We start from the raw sequence: 12,620 nt of genomic DNA, 5'->3' as shown, positions 1-12,620 counted from the left end.
TCAGAGTATCTCTCTCTCTCTCTCTCTCTCTCTCTCTCTCTCTCTCTCTCTCTCTCTGTGCCCCCCTCCCCCAGCCCAGTTTCATCAAACCTCGATGGGTAAACAGAAATGATGGTTGACCAGAGTCTTCTTCCTGAGAAGAAAGCATCAGCTTGGACCCAGTACTGATTTCTCTTGGCAACTATGTGGTTAAAAGAGGACAAAGTGTTGGGGGAAAGCATAAGTGAATGGCGAAATGATGGGATTGATATAGAAAAGGGGGGGTGCTTTCAAAAAACAATCAAACCCTAACACCTAAATATTCAAAATTCTTCATCCAGTTGACAGCTTCAGAGGAAGTTGCTCTTGTTGATAGGGATACTAATAATGTGATTTTTAAAAAAATAGCTGAATGTTGTCATCAGGAGCACCTCCATCAAGACAGGGATCACCCTGGACTAAATAATAAGTCTCTGCCAATCCTAGCTGAGGTCTCACAGCTTCTCACGAGGTAGCTTAATGAGGGCTTGCCTTGGCAACCAAGAAGGTTGATCAAGTCTGCCATTTCTAGGTGTCTAGGCAACCCAAAGCAACTTCCCCAAACCCCCAGGACAAGAGGGGTGGATGAGAACCAGAAACACACAGAGCTGGAGAGACCACAGAGGGTCATCCAGTCCAAACCCACACCTTCCTGGGGACTTAAAAATCACACCCTTGTGACAGGTGCTCATCCAATCTCCTCCTAAAAATGTCCAACGAAGCCTCCGAGGCAGCCTATTCAATCTACAAACAACCCTCACTATTTGAAAGCCTCACTATTTGAACCGATTGCTCCAAGTCCTGGTCTCTAAAGTAAACAAGTTGGCCCTCTCTTCAAGATGTCTACCTTTTATGTAGTTCAACATAGCTATTCTATGACCCCTTGCCCTCCACCCCTCCAAGCTGCACATACCCAAGTCTTCCAACCTCTCCTCGTAAGGCATGGATTCCAACCCCTCCACCATCCCAGCTGTCCTTCTCTGAATGTTCCAACTTCTCAAAGTCCTTCTTGAAGGAAAAGGTTACCCCTCTCCCATGAGATCTTGACTTCAGATTCCGGCTTGACCTAACTGAACTAAGGTGAGAACAAAAGCCTGAGTCCAGGGGCATCTTTAAGATGAACTAAATTTAATTCTGGTATAAGCTTTTGTGTGCATGCCTGTTATAGTTAGAGGAATTGTTTAGGTTCACCCAAACAAATCACAGGACCCTTCTTTAGCATAGATGTGTGATGTCTCTGAACCGAACGGCTGTAGATTATTCAAGTCTCTCTAAGGCTGATATAGCCAAGCCTGCCCCCATTACTCACCTCTTTCAGAGTTTGTATCAAGATTTAAGGCTAAGTGCATAACTGGACAAATCCGAGCATGGGGCTACTTAATACAATTGCTGCACCTTTTCCGCAGGGGACAAAATGCCTCGTTATTCCAAGTGGAAACTGGCCAGGCCAACATGACATCCTTATGTTTCAAACTAATTGCAACAGAACCAAGCCAAGAATTTAATTTTCGCCCACGTGCTACTTTCATCTTATCAATGGGACAACGGGCTCCTTCCTCTACACTCGCCAACGCTTGGGAGGGCGCTTTATCTTCGTTAAATAATAATTGGCTTTATTATCTTTTGACTCTTCAGAACCGCTGGCTGGCGAGGTTTTTAAAAATTTCATCAATCTCATTTTGTGTTTTTTTCCCAAAGCCTTTGTGAGCTGTGTGTGTGTGTGGAGGGGGAGACATCAACGCCAGAGGTAATACACATTGTACCTCCTAACGCTATGAATTGGGCTCAAAAATATCTGACTTATTTACACATCTACTGAAGTGACATGCAGCACTGTATGTCGGAACCAGAACAAGGAAGTCCAATAGGAAGAGCTGGATTTGCCGTTCCAGATGCAAAAGACATCTTAGTGATTTCTTGAAAATTATCTTTTTAGCCCACATCTGTTTCAACTTTGCCCTGTATAAACCTGCGGCATTTAAAACAAACTCAGTTGCCTGCAGAACCGTCTCTCGCAATGAATGGATTGGCCCTGAAGGTGGTTAAGGATGTCTGCAAAAAAACCAAACTGAAATGGCTACCCAGAATTTCTCTCAAGGTTTACCAGAACTGTGTGACCCCCCGGCTCCCGGTGGCTTTTCTGGGACTCATTAAGTACTATTTCTGAAGTCTCCTTTGCCCGTCTTTTGCATCCATCTTTGAGAACGTCTCCTGCTGGGCTCCAGTCCTGTTTGCTTCATATCTAGGGAGTTTGTTCAGTTTGTCCCCTGAATCTCAAGCTCCTATTGTTGCCTTGCTACTTGAGAAATATATTAACAACAGGGTTGCCAGCTCTGGGTTAGGAAATACCTGGAGACATTGGGGGTGGAGCTGGGAGTAGATGGGATTTGGGTCGAGGAGGTACCTCAGTGTTCTATAATGCCATGGAATCCACCCTCCAAGGGATCCATTTTCTCCAGGGAACCGGTCTTCTAAGTCTGGGGAGGACCTGTAATTCTGGGGGATCCCCAGGAGACAGGCATCCCCAATTAACATTCAGATCCGACATCTCTGAAGCCTGCAGCTGTTTTGAGCCCTGAAGTATCATAAAAGAAACTGAGAAGATGCTAACCTCTGGTCTGGCAAGGCCATGCTGTAGATCTCAATTCCGCCCTATTCTTTCCATCATTAGCAGGCAAGGGTCTACCCAGCATCCCACCCCCCCCTTGTTCTCTTTTAAACACATGTTCGTTCTTTAAACGGCCATGCCATCCTCACCCTGTAGCATACTGTAAAATGTTTTATCCGCATGGCCACAGACTGACTATTCCCAAATGTTAATTAAGATCAGAAAATGAGCTACAGAGTGCATTAGTGGTTATGTAATACAGACCATTAAAGCTTGCTTTATAAATGAATGTCATTAAATTCGGAGGGCGGCTGTTTCCCCTGCGCTGCCAAAGAAAGGAAAAGAAAGGTTAGGCGGCACCTGTTATGCCAGGCTTTTTCCAGCCAGTTAGCAAGGCTACGGGAACTGTGCTCGGGAAGCCTGTTGGGCAAGGCAAAGCCAGAAAAACCTGTGGCACAAGCTGGAAGGCAAGTCCATGCTTGGTCGGACCAACTCAGAAAAGAAATGCAGCCCTAATACCAACGTCGGGTGTTGTGCGCATCCTCTCGGAGCTCACATAAGTGACTGGTGCCGTTGGTGAACATCTGAGAATACACTGAAGGCAGAAAGTGGAAGACCCAACATGAAATGGATGGACTCCATCAAGGAAAGCCATGGCCTTCAGTTTGCAAGAACTAAGCAAAGCTGTTAATGACAGCATGTTTGGGAGGTCATTAATTGCAGTAAATTGGAAGCGTCTTGATGGTATGACACCCATAATTTAGAAATATTTCCCCTGCAGTGGAAAGGAAGCCAGGGACATTCAAAACACAGAAAACTTCAGGCTTCTCATTGTACAATATCAGTGTGGAGTTGCCACCACTGTCCCTTCTCTCAGATTATTGAAATTAAAACAAGCACCTTCCTCTCAATCTGACAACCTGTGCCTAGCATAATTCCACTGCTGAAGCCAGGCAGAGGTCAGAACATTATGTTCCCCATGCATCCAATATTTCATTAAATCATGCGTGACGCCTTTAAAAATGCTATAAAGACTGTTCATTCCAGACGCCGGGTCTCCACTGCGCTCCGTGACACACCTAATGAAACGGGCACTAAATGCCTATTTTGATTTGCAGTCCCCCCAAAAAAAGAGCCAAAAGAGTCAACCTGCTCGCTGCTCCATATGTTCTAATTCAGAGTGTCCAGCTCTCAATTCAGCGGGAGGCCCATTATCTGAACCTTGGCTTGTGCAAACTCCGATGGACATATCTCTTCCCTTGATGCCTCATGCGGTTAGAGATTAAGAAGAGCATTGTAGGGTGAAAAGGATCTAAAGATCTTCTGGCTTAGAACACTGAACTGTTTCCGACACCTTTGACATAGGGTGGTTCCATTCTCAGCCATTTCATGCTGCTTGAAGGATCCACAGGACACCTGGAAAAGGGGTTTCATGCTGCACTTAAATAGCCTTTAGCAAGCAAGATCGTACTAGAAATCCTTTTGAAAGATCAGCTCAGATCTTGCTTTCACCTCCAATTTTCTTTTTGTTTTTAGGCTAATTGCCTACTTCCTGTTCATTTCTGACTCGTTGGGCCAAGGGATAATGGCGAATTAGCAGTTCCTATTCCCTTGGGCCAATGAGGCGTTTCGTTTTTTGTAGCCACGAAAAGTCACTGCTCAAATCTAGGCATGGGCTTATTAATGTGAAAAAGAGTGGGAAACAGTGGAAATAGCCAGTGATATACAAATCTTCCAGTCCAGTCTCGTCAGATCTTGGAAGCTAGACAGGGTCAACTCTGGTTAGCATTTGGATGGGAGATCTCCAAGGAATACCTGGCATCATGACGCAGAGGCAGCTAATGGCAAACGACCTCTGAATGACTCTTGCCTGGCTGCCAGACAATCCTCGCATCTCCTGGATTTAAATCTCTTGGTGGCAATGAATAGATAAACAGGAATGGAAGAAGAAAGCAAGCAAGCTCTGGTATAAATTCTTAGATAATTAGGACTCTTGTGGCCCTTTCTTGCATGCCAATTGCCACTTTGGGATCAGGAAGCGAATTTCTCCCAGGCCAGTCTGGCCAGGGATTCTGGTGGAGGGGGAGGCTTTTGGGGCATGGAATTGGGGTCACTGTGGGTAGGCAGGTAGCTGTGAATTTCCAGCATTCTGCAGGGAGTTGGGCTAGATGATCCTGGAGGTCCCATCCAACTATAGGATTCTATGATTAATAATAAAATAGTAACTGATTCAAGAGTGCCCCCAAAGAAGAAGCCAACTGGAGAAAAGAAGGAAGTAATGAATGAAGAATGAGGGGGAGAGATGAAAGTTTAAAGAGGCAGTAACTCTGGGACACATTGACTGTTCTCCGATTGTCCATAGAGGGCAGCCGCAAGCTGCAACGGCATTTCAAATTCCACGAATTGCCACAGATCAGATCTGAAACAGGCCAGCAAGAGCGCAGAGGACTCAAACAGCAGGGCTTGTGCAGGTGGTCCAGGCTGCTTTTAAAAACGGTAGCAATCTCAGGCAAAGAAGCTAGCGCAAACCGACCCCGCTCACTCCCATAATCCGGATAATACTAAGACAGAAGCGCAAAACATTTGTGCAGACGGTGAGGATTATGATTAAGAAGGCCCGATTTCGATACCTTAGGTGTGTTGTGACAAATGTCAGTGGAAGGAGCAGGAGGGGGAGGCAAAATAACAGGGCCATCGAGCCATTATGACCAGATGGCCGCTCCGCCTCACTTTCAAGCAAGGTAAGCAGTTAAGCTCCCCGAGAAGAAAGCCGCGTGGGACAAGTGATTTCCAAACAACAAAGTGTTCTTAACAATTTTAAACCCCCTGCTCAATATCCAGCCACCACAGGTGGCCATCAAGGCCATTAAAGCAAAGGCAGAGGAAGGGAGCACGTGTTTATTTAAAGCTCAGCCACATTTAAGCAAAGCCTTTTGCGGATGTGAACGTTCCTGCAGGACTGGGGCCATTGGGATGATAATGACGGTATTTCTGGCCACGAGTGAGAAAAGTGCCAACGGAATTAGCCGCACGCGCTCAATGAGATTCATTCCCCGGCTTTCGGAATAGCAGCTTTCCGAGGCTCCTGCTGCTGCACTAAATCATAGACTCGGTCCTCCGAAAATAGATGAGAAAAAGTGGGCGGGGGGGAAAGGATCGCTGCAAAAGAGGACTGCCATTCTTACAGACAGATGCAAGACGTAGCAGGCAAGGCATAGCCCTAGCAAAACGGTGGGGGATGTAGCAAAAAGAGGGGACGCCGTAGACCATGGGGGTCAGAAGGGCTTATATGTGGGGTCCCCATGCCTTTTGGGCCAGTGGGAACCTTGGGAATTCCAAGCACACCCGCTAAATGACTGCCATCGGACGCCAAGCTACACAAAAAGAAGGTGGCCAAGTGCAGGGTGTTAGGTAGCCATTGGCTCCTGCCAGGGTTTACTTGACCAAAGCCCCAGAACTCCCAATGGGGACTGAAGTCCCCTTGCTCATCCCCCTTCCCCTTCTTTTCTCATACTCTTGGCCATCTGGCTCCCTCTTGTGTGCCCGGTTGTTATGGATGTTTTCTCCCCACCCAATGGTGTCAACTGTCAACTGTACTAGGTGATAAGTGCCATTCTCTGTGAAACTGAACTGTGTACCGGATGGGGGAGGGAATTTGCCTTTAAAATTGTTCCACGTTTTCCTTTGTCTTCGGCAACACAAGAGTCTTGTGATGCCGTTTGTACTCTCCTGAATAAACTACTAAGTTTCTAACCAGAATTTTGAGTCTGCCTTTTGGGGGAGATTTGCCCTTGAACATGACACAGGAGAGAATAGGGGTGATTTGAAAGGTGTCATGCATGCCACTGTGGCCATGGACACCATTGTTGGGGACTCTTGGCTTATATCATCATCATTCAATGTAAAACACAATTAAAATCCATCCATTCTATAGTCATTCATGACAGTGTCCTGGGTCGTCAAAGGTTCTTCTTAACCAGATGCTAACCACAACAACCTTTCAGTGTACAGGTAGAGAAAAAGCACAGAACTGATTCTGCTTTGCCACTCGCTGCCTGGAAAGCAGCAAGTTAACAGAGCTGGGGACCTGAGTCGGTTAAATACATGGGTAGGCTTGGACTTTGCATGCAGCCAAAAGTGGTGTCAAAGCAGACAGTACCATAACAGTACCATTACAGACAAGGACGCTCATCCACAAAGATAGTTCCCTATAAAAGGGAAAGTAGCACAGTACACCAGGATTAGCTTAAGTTGTGTTCTCTTCTTTTACCTACAGGTAGTTTTCAACATAGAGATGCATTCAACAGGTGACATGCAAGCACCCATAGAGTCAGTCATGCTTTCCCCCATTCAACCACGACCTCATTTGGAAGCATGTATAGACAAGGTCTTTGAAATCACTCCTTTGCGACTGCATGTTCATGGACAATAGAGTAGATGGGAAGCGTTCCTAAAGTGATATGATCTGGCTGGGCATGCTGAGGAAGGGAGCAAACCCTTTGATGGTGCCATGCATGCAAACCTTGGATCGAGTTTCTGGAATCTCAGTACTCACTTGTCACGCTCAGGAAGATAAATGGGCTTGTCTTGTTCTCCCCATTCCGTTCATTGACTGCCTGGACGTAGTACGACCCCGCGTCTGCCGCTGTCGTTGCCAAGATGACCAACTGATTCTCTGCGGTGATAGCTCTGATTGGGAGAAAGAAGCATGTGTTTCAATGAGGATGAAAAGCACCATTATAGAATCTCCACAGCCCTTCCGGTGGGGCAAGGCCGTGTAGCTTTTTAGAGGTCGTCCCTAACAAATGACAGACATGAAACTTCAAACAAAAGCCATGCTGCAGGCTCTAAAGCTCAGAAACCTTTGAAGTTGCTCTACCTGACAGATTTTTTTAAAAAAAAATCTTCCAGCATGTTTAATAGTAGCCAAGCCCCCCCACAAACACACACACACACAGACAATTGAACACAGAGTGCTGTTTTAGGCAGACCCAGGAGTCTGTGCATAATGTTCGGATGTTTGAAAGATCATCCTCAGAGCAGCCGGTCCCTGGCCCGTTTACAAATTGGGTTTGAAATTCCCTTCCTGGGTTTCCAAAGCCACTTGTCATTCAACACTGAGCACATGAAGCTGCCTTATACTGATTCAAACCATTGGTCAGCATTGCCTGCTCAGGCTGGCAGCTGCTCTCAAGGGTCTCAGTCAGAAGCCCTAAATATCACCTCCTTCCTTGTCCTTTTAAACTGGAAACACCAGGAATCAACCTGGGACCTTCTGAATGACAAGCGGATGCTCTGTCACTGAGCCACAGCCCTTCCCATTAAGAGCTGGGAATTGAAAAGCATGCATATACATATGAGAGAGATTCTCTGAAAGTAATATTGCCTCTAGGTAATGGCTGGAGATCTCCTGGGATTACAATTGATCTTCAGGTGACAGAGATCAGTTCCCCTGGAGAAATTGGCCCCTTTGGCATACATTTCCCAATTAAGTCCTTCTACCCCCTCCTCAGCCTCCACCCCCAAAATCTCCATGTACTTCTCAACCTGGAGTTGGCAATCCTAGCAGAATCAGCTCTGAATCCAGTGCACTTGGGCCAAAGCATCTGGGGAAAGAACAGTTAGCAATACTATTCAACTTGTGTAAATAGAAGCAAGAAATCTCAACAAATGCTCAATATTCAAAGACCAATAATTCGAGTGGGGGGGGGGGGTTGCACTAAAAATCAAATGTTTACTGATGATTTATTGTTTTCTAAAATCATTTTACTGGTTTTGTTTAAGCCTCTTTGAACAAAACACAAAGACGTGACTTAACCGATAGATTCAACAAACACCGAAAGATATAGGCAGCAGATGCTCAGAGGGTAAATAGTTATCGGCGTTAATTTGTCTCAGATCTGTACATACAGCACTGGTGTGCCACAAAGGGCTAATTAACATGCTCAAAATCAGAAGCCGCAGACGGATGAGAGGGCAAGACTCCTTCTAATTCTCGGACTGTATTGTGCAGCCTCCCAAGGCCTCATCTCAGAGGACTAAGTAAACACCAGAGGCCAACCGCTCTTGCTGTTTATTTGCACGGATGATCTACAGACAGGGTGCCGTGTTTGTTCAGTTCCTGGCCCCCAGTGGGGGCTGAATGAATCCCGAGACTGTATAAGTAGGAAGCTTCTCTGCTGCTGTCCCAAGTCTTCAAAAGGTAGCATGCCAACCGAGACACCATCTCTATCTGATTCCTTGCCTTCTGGGAGGAGGAGGAGGAGGAGGAGGAGGAGGCTAATTCAAGCTGTCGCCCAGAGGCTACACTGTAAGTTACCAGCTCTTTGCCCCAGCATCTAAAAAGATGCCTTGCCGAAATTGCAGTGGCTACAAACCGACTTGTGTGCTGAACTGCTTGGCGAAGACCAATCCCGGGAGGTGGCTCTGTGTGATAAAGCCTCTGCCGGGTGGGACTGTATCACAGAAACGCATGCTGGTCTCTCAGGAAAGCAAATGTTCAGTCTTTACCATTGCAGGTTAGCAGTACGAGTGTGTTCCCATGCCGAAGAATCAAAGACTGGGGCGATGTATTGGATGTGGGGAGGGAGGAGGCTGACTTCCATGCTTGCAAGTCAGGGCCAGGGAGGAAAAATTACTCTTCTATAGCAGGGGTATAGAATGCTGGCAGGGGCTCATGGGAATTGTAGTCCATGGGCATCTGGAGGACCACAGGTTGACTACCCCTGTTCTATAGAAAGGGGATGGTGGATGAAGTAAAATTAAAAGCTCTGAAATTAACAGGAGAAGAAGAGCTGGGTTTTTTTGTATCCTGCTTTTTATTACCCAGAAGGGTCTCAAAGTGCCTCCCCTTCCTCTCCCCACAACAGACGCCCCATGAGGTAGGTGAGGCTGAGAGAGCTCTGAGAGAGCTGACTGGCCCAAAGTCACCTGGCTGGCTGCACGTGGAGGAAGATAACTGGCCAAGTGAGGCTCAGAGCAGTTTGTACTAATATTAAAAAATAGACCGCTCTTAACCACTGCACCATCCCGATAACTGGCCAGATCTATTTTTTGGACAAGATACATTACAGCGACTCCTATTAACTCTAATCTTAAGGGGCTGCATTATATAGAGAAGACATGAGAAAATAATCAGACTTGGAGCTCCTAAATGTTTCTGCTTTATGGTGAGATTTTGAATTTCAATATATTCCAGAGAGGTAGGACCATTTAACTTCTTCTGTCCCTCCAGGAAAAAGAGCAATTCTCAATCAGGTCAGAATGGAGATAAAAGTAAGTTGAAATACATCTGAGAGAAAGGAAGGAATATTCCACCTTGTTTTTTATCAGGAAACTGAACTTATAAAGAGGTACGAAAAAACGATGGTGCATGGAAATTACTTAATTTGGTAGGGAAGCAAGGTTCAGGTGTGAAGCGCACTGAAAACTGGAACATTAAATTGCAAGTCTAAATACATCTATGTATTCCAAGAGGTGCTTCATAGGTTTGAGAATGGGCAGGGTTTTACTATATTTAAGAAACAGAAAAGGGAACACCTTAGATAACCTCTCATTAGAGTAAACTCGACGATATGCAAAGTGCACAGGGGAAAAAAGAAAAACGGAGGAATTAGTTTTAGTTTGTTATTTTTTTAGGAGAACTGAGACTCGTGGAAAATGAGACAGACCAGCTTGCCATTCAAAAACTATGTTTAAAAGAGAATATGCTGGGGAAAATAAAAGTTTCAGCAGTGTGCATCCATGCAGTACAGATCCTCAGGCATGAAACATCTTTCTGTTCTCTTTTATGAGACAAAGAAACATTTCTTATACACACCTCACGGTTGCCCTGCTCTTCATGAGGCGTGTTGTGCAGTCACAGATCTCAGAACTGCTCATGGGCAGGCCAAGCTACAATCTTCTGTTGAGGAGCTCAGCAAGTATCTCACCTGTTTGGCTCCCTCCAGCCGCTGTAGACACCACTGCTATCAGAGCCCTCTCTGATACAGAGAAAGCTAGGTGGCACAGAAATCCATCAGAAGAACAATATATGAAGCAGGAGACTGAAAGAGTTCTAGCCCTGGCCTGGGGAATGCTCTTCCGGGCAACATCCTGACGTACCTGCAGGGCTTGCAAGGCTCAGCTGTTCCTCCATTGCTGTGGCCCTGAAAATTAACATCTAAAATTCCATTGACCTCTCTACTTAACCACGTCAGTCCTGAACTGCATCTAATCAAATCCTATCTTTCCCCCTGTGAACAGGAGGCGGCCAGGCCAATCGGTTTAAGCCATAACGTCTGCATTTAAAATGTGTAAAGTTTTAGACTGCTCTTCCTTTTATATTTATACCATTGCATATTATAATTCTATGGAATCTGCCCTGAGCACCCTGCGGAAAGGCAGAACACAAGTGCTTTGGCTTGTTTGTCTGTCTGTTTGATTTATAGACCGTCCCTCCCTAGAAAATAAGCTTGGGGCAGTACACAACATAGTAAAATCTCAGTATATGGTTCTGATAAAACAATAAAAACAACAAAACAGTAAATCCTGAACGTTCGGTTATCCAATCCTCTTGAGCCTTGTTCTTACCTTTGTATCTTATGCCACCATCTGTGGTGGGATATTCCAGAGAGTGAGAGGAGAGGCCAGTGGGACTTTATTTGCTTGCTCTGACCTCATACCTGAGGGAATAGCACCATTCTGAAGGCCCTGAGAAACTTTCATAGTTTTGTCATGGCCCGGGTTTCCATGGAAGGCCATGTAGAGAGAGTGGGAGGGCAATGGGAAAGACAGAGGAGGGGTCAGAGGGCAGCCTTTAGGACAATGAGGCAGCCCCTTCAAGGAGATAATGCTAATGAACACTTAAGAGTGATGTGGGGCCTCCAGTATCCATGGATGCTGAGTTGTTTGTTGCAACAGGGAGATCTCCAGCTACCACCTGGATGTTGGCAACCTGATTTATCTAACGTGTGTGTGTGTGTGTGTGTGTGTGTGTGTGTTTGGCTGATCAATGAAACCCAATTGAAGGTGCTGCTGAATGACATATCTCAATCAATTCTCTGGGTTGTTATGCTTGGGGAGGGCGGAGCGGGACAATACAACAGTTTATTTATTCCTTTCTCCCCCGCTCTTGTTTTGTGAAAAGCATACCTTGAGAAAAGAACAGTTTTCATGTTCAGTTTTTGTTTACCTGTTTGTTTGGGGGGTGGGGTTGCTGCTTTTGCTATCCCAGTTTTCTAACCTAAATCTCAGTTCCAGGATATTTAGCTTGATGCTGCTGGAGGTAAACAAATGTGACAGATTGGTTTTAATCCGTCAATAATTTACCCTTGGCACAGAGGGAGAACGTTAGTGAGACAGCAGGATATTTGAGACAGAAGCATATCTGGAGGAATTAACAACATGCCAATGAATGTGTCCCCACCTTGACCCGTCAGCAGCACCAAAGTACCAGGTGAAATCGAACCTCACAGGATCCTTTGAAAACAGAACCTCTGGACTCAAAGAGAAGGATAAGAAAGCGGGGGCAGTCAACAATAGCCATCAGCGCTGGGAAGAATTATTTGCTTCCTGACAGATGGTACACCTGGTCTCCCATAGATTATTGAAATACCAACACTGACAGTCCAATACAATAATGAATTCCACTGTACTGTTTATACTCAGACTTAACTTCCACACAGCAGAGGAAAGGCGAAACAAAAGGGGACTAGAAAAGGACGCCCCTGATTCCCTAAAATATAAAATAGCAGTCTAGCTGCACCTTAAGGACCAAAGGCATGCACTCCAGCAGAAGCTTTGGTGAGTCACGGATATCGACATGGTTTAAAACAACCCAACACTTAATATAAAAACATAATATAAACCAGTAGAACCTATTTATAAATTACATCCCTAGGAGTTTTTTAAAATATTTCTGGCACAGGCAATTCTATTGGAAACTGATAAATAAATCAGAGATTAGCAGTTTGTGGTGCAGAGTGGTAAGGCAGCCGTCTGAAAGCTTTGCCCA

At 45.5% G+C, this 12,620-nt stretch overlaps 1 protein-coding gene across 6 annotated transcripts in view; it reads right to left on the bottom strand.

Annotated features, from left to right (window-relative positions):
• The window catches only part of SDK1 (sidekick cell adhesion molecule 1), a 429,219-nt gene that overhangs the window by 241,086 nt on the left and 175,513 nt on the right, over positions 1-12,620 (bottom strand). For all 6 annotated transcript variants that reach the window (XM_077316210.1, XM_077316213.1, XM_077316211.1 and 3 more), the window contains one exon: positions 7,182-7,315. In XM_077316210.1, the coding sequence (XP_077172325.1) occupies positions 7,182-7,315 (134 nt within the window). The remainder of the gene's footprint in view (positions 1-7,181; positions 7,316-12,620) is intronic.

Source organism: Paroedura picta, chromosome 17, assembly GCF_049243985.1.
Source record: "Paroedura picta isolate Pp20150507F chromosome 17, Ppicta_v3.0, whole genome shotgun sequence".
Lineage (NCBI taxonomy): Eukaryota > Metazoa > Chordata > Lepidosauria > Squamata > Gekkonidae > Paroedura > Paroedura picta.
The sequence above is the reverse complement of the archived record's forward strand: the minus strand, read 5'-3'. Positions and strand labels throughout refer to the sequence as shown.